General features: G+C 58.5%; 1 protein-coding gene across 1 annotated transcript in view; it reads right to left on the reverse strand.

Moving 5' to 3' along the window:
- RPUSD4 (RNA pseudouridylate synthase domain containing 4) overlaps positions 1-751 on the reverse strand; it is a gene marked incomplete at both ends in the record, with an annotated part of 5,452 nt that extends 4,701 nt beyond the window's left edge. Inside the window, 3 exons of the mRNA XM_008939924.1 lie at positions 50-154; positions 239-440; positions 586-751. Coding sequence (XP_008938172.1) covers positions 50-154; positions 239-440; positions 586-751 — 473 coding nt within the window. The remainder of the gene's footprint in view (positions 1-49; positions 155-238; positions 441-585) is intronic.
- Between the last annotated feature and the right edge of the window lie 625 nt (positions 752-1,376).

The following is a 1,376-nucleotide window of genomic DNA, read 5'->3' on the forward strand; positions in this document are numbered from 1 at the left end:
TGAGGGGGTGAGGAGGTCAACGAGGGGGTGGAGAGGTGGCCAAAGGGACGAGGGGCTCACCTTGTAGTGCGACTGGTGGCTCTTCACCTCCTTCTCCAGGATGGGGATCTCCACGATGCCCTCGGTGGGCTCTGGCTCGCCCAGGCTAATTGCCCTGAGGAGGGAAACCGCCAGGGTGTCTTCTCCAGGAGGAGAAGAACCCATCCCTCGTCCCTTCGAGGCCTCAAACCTTCCCTACCAGTAGGTCTTCTCCACCTGACGGGTCTTGAAGAGCAGGCGGATCCTCTCGGCCGCCTCCTTGCTCCGCGCCAGCACCATCACGCCCGTGGTCTCTTTGTCCAGCCGGTGGCAGAGGTGCAGGGGTTCAGCTCTCATGTTCTCCAACATCTTGGCCAAAATGGGCAGCACGTCGGCGATACAGTTCTTGACCCCTGGGCCACCTGCAGAACCCAGGAGACAAGCAGGGTGGACGTTCATCTCCCCACGTACCTCAGATCACTCTCCAGAGGCAAGACAGGAGAGAGAAGATGCTCCATCAGCGCCGTGGAGCCACCTCCAGTTCCTCCTTGATGATGTTCTCCTCACCGTGCACGGGAAGGCCGTAGGGTTTGTTGATTGCCACGATCTCCTCGTTTTGGTAGAAGGTTTCCTGCTTCAGGATTTTGGCCAGGACGTTGGGGTGGACCTTCTGCAGCTGCTTGCTCAACGTGGTGAGTTCCCGAATCCGTCTCTGTGCTGGGTCTTTAGGGACCTGAGGGGGGAACAAAAGCATTGGTGGGGGATGAACAGCTGCTGGGTGGCCTTTGGTGCCTCATGAGTTTTCCATCTCCCTTCCTCACTTCACAGCAAAGTTTCTGAGGTCATACAACCATGGAACTCTTTAGGCTGGAAGACAACTTTGAGATCATCAAGTCCAACCACTGACCCAGCACCAGCCCACATCCTTCAGCACCACATCGCCACAGCTTGGAATCCCCTCCAGGGGTGGGGACTCCACCACTGCCCTGGGCAGCCTGGCACAGCCCTGGACAAACTTTTTTTGGGGAAAAATTATTCCTCAGATCCAACCTCAGCCTCCCCTTGGGCAACTTGAGGCTGGTTCCTCTTCTCCTGGCGGTTGTTCCTTGGGAGCAGAGCCCGACCCCTACCTGGCTCCAGACTCCTGTCAGGGGCTGGCAGAGCCAGAAGGTCTCCCCTGAGCCTCCTTTGCTCCAGGCTCAGCACCCCCAGCTCCCTCAGCTGCTCTTCCCCACACTTGAGCTCTGGATCCTAGGTAAGCTGGTCGTCTTTGGACACCCTGCAGCCCCTCACGGTCCTTCTTAGAGTGAAGGGTCCAACCCTGACCCCAAGATTCCAGTGCCCAGTCCAGGGGGCAC

Source organism: Merops nubicus, unplaced genomic scaffold (assembly GCF_000691845.1).
Source record: "Merops nubicus isolate BGI_N331 unplaced genomic scaffold, ASM69184v1 scaffold3735, whole genome shotgun sequence".
NCBI classification, from domain to species: domain Eukaryota; kingdom Metazoa; phylum Chordata; class Aves; order Coraciiformes; family Meropidae; genus Merops; species Merops nubicus.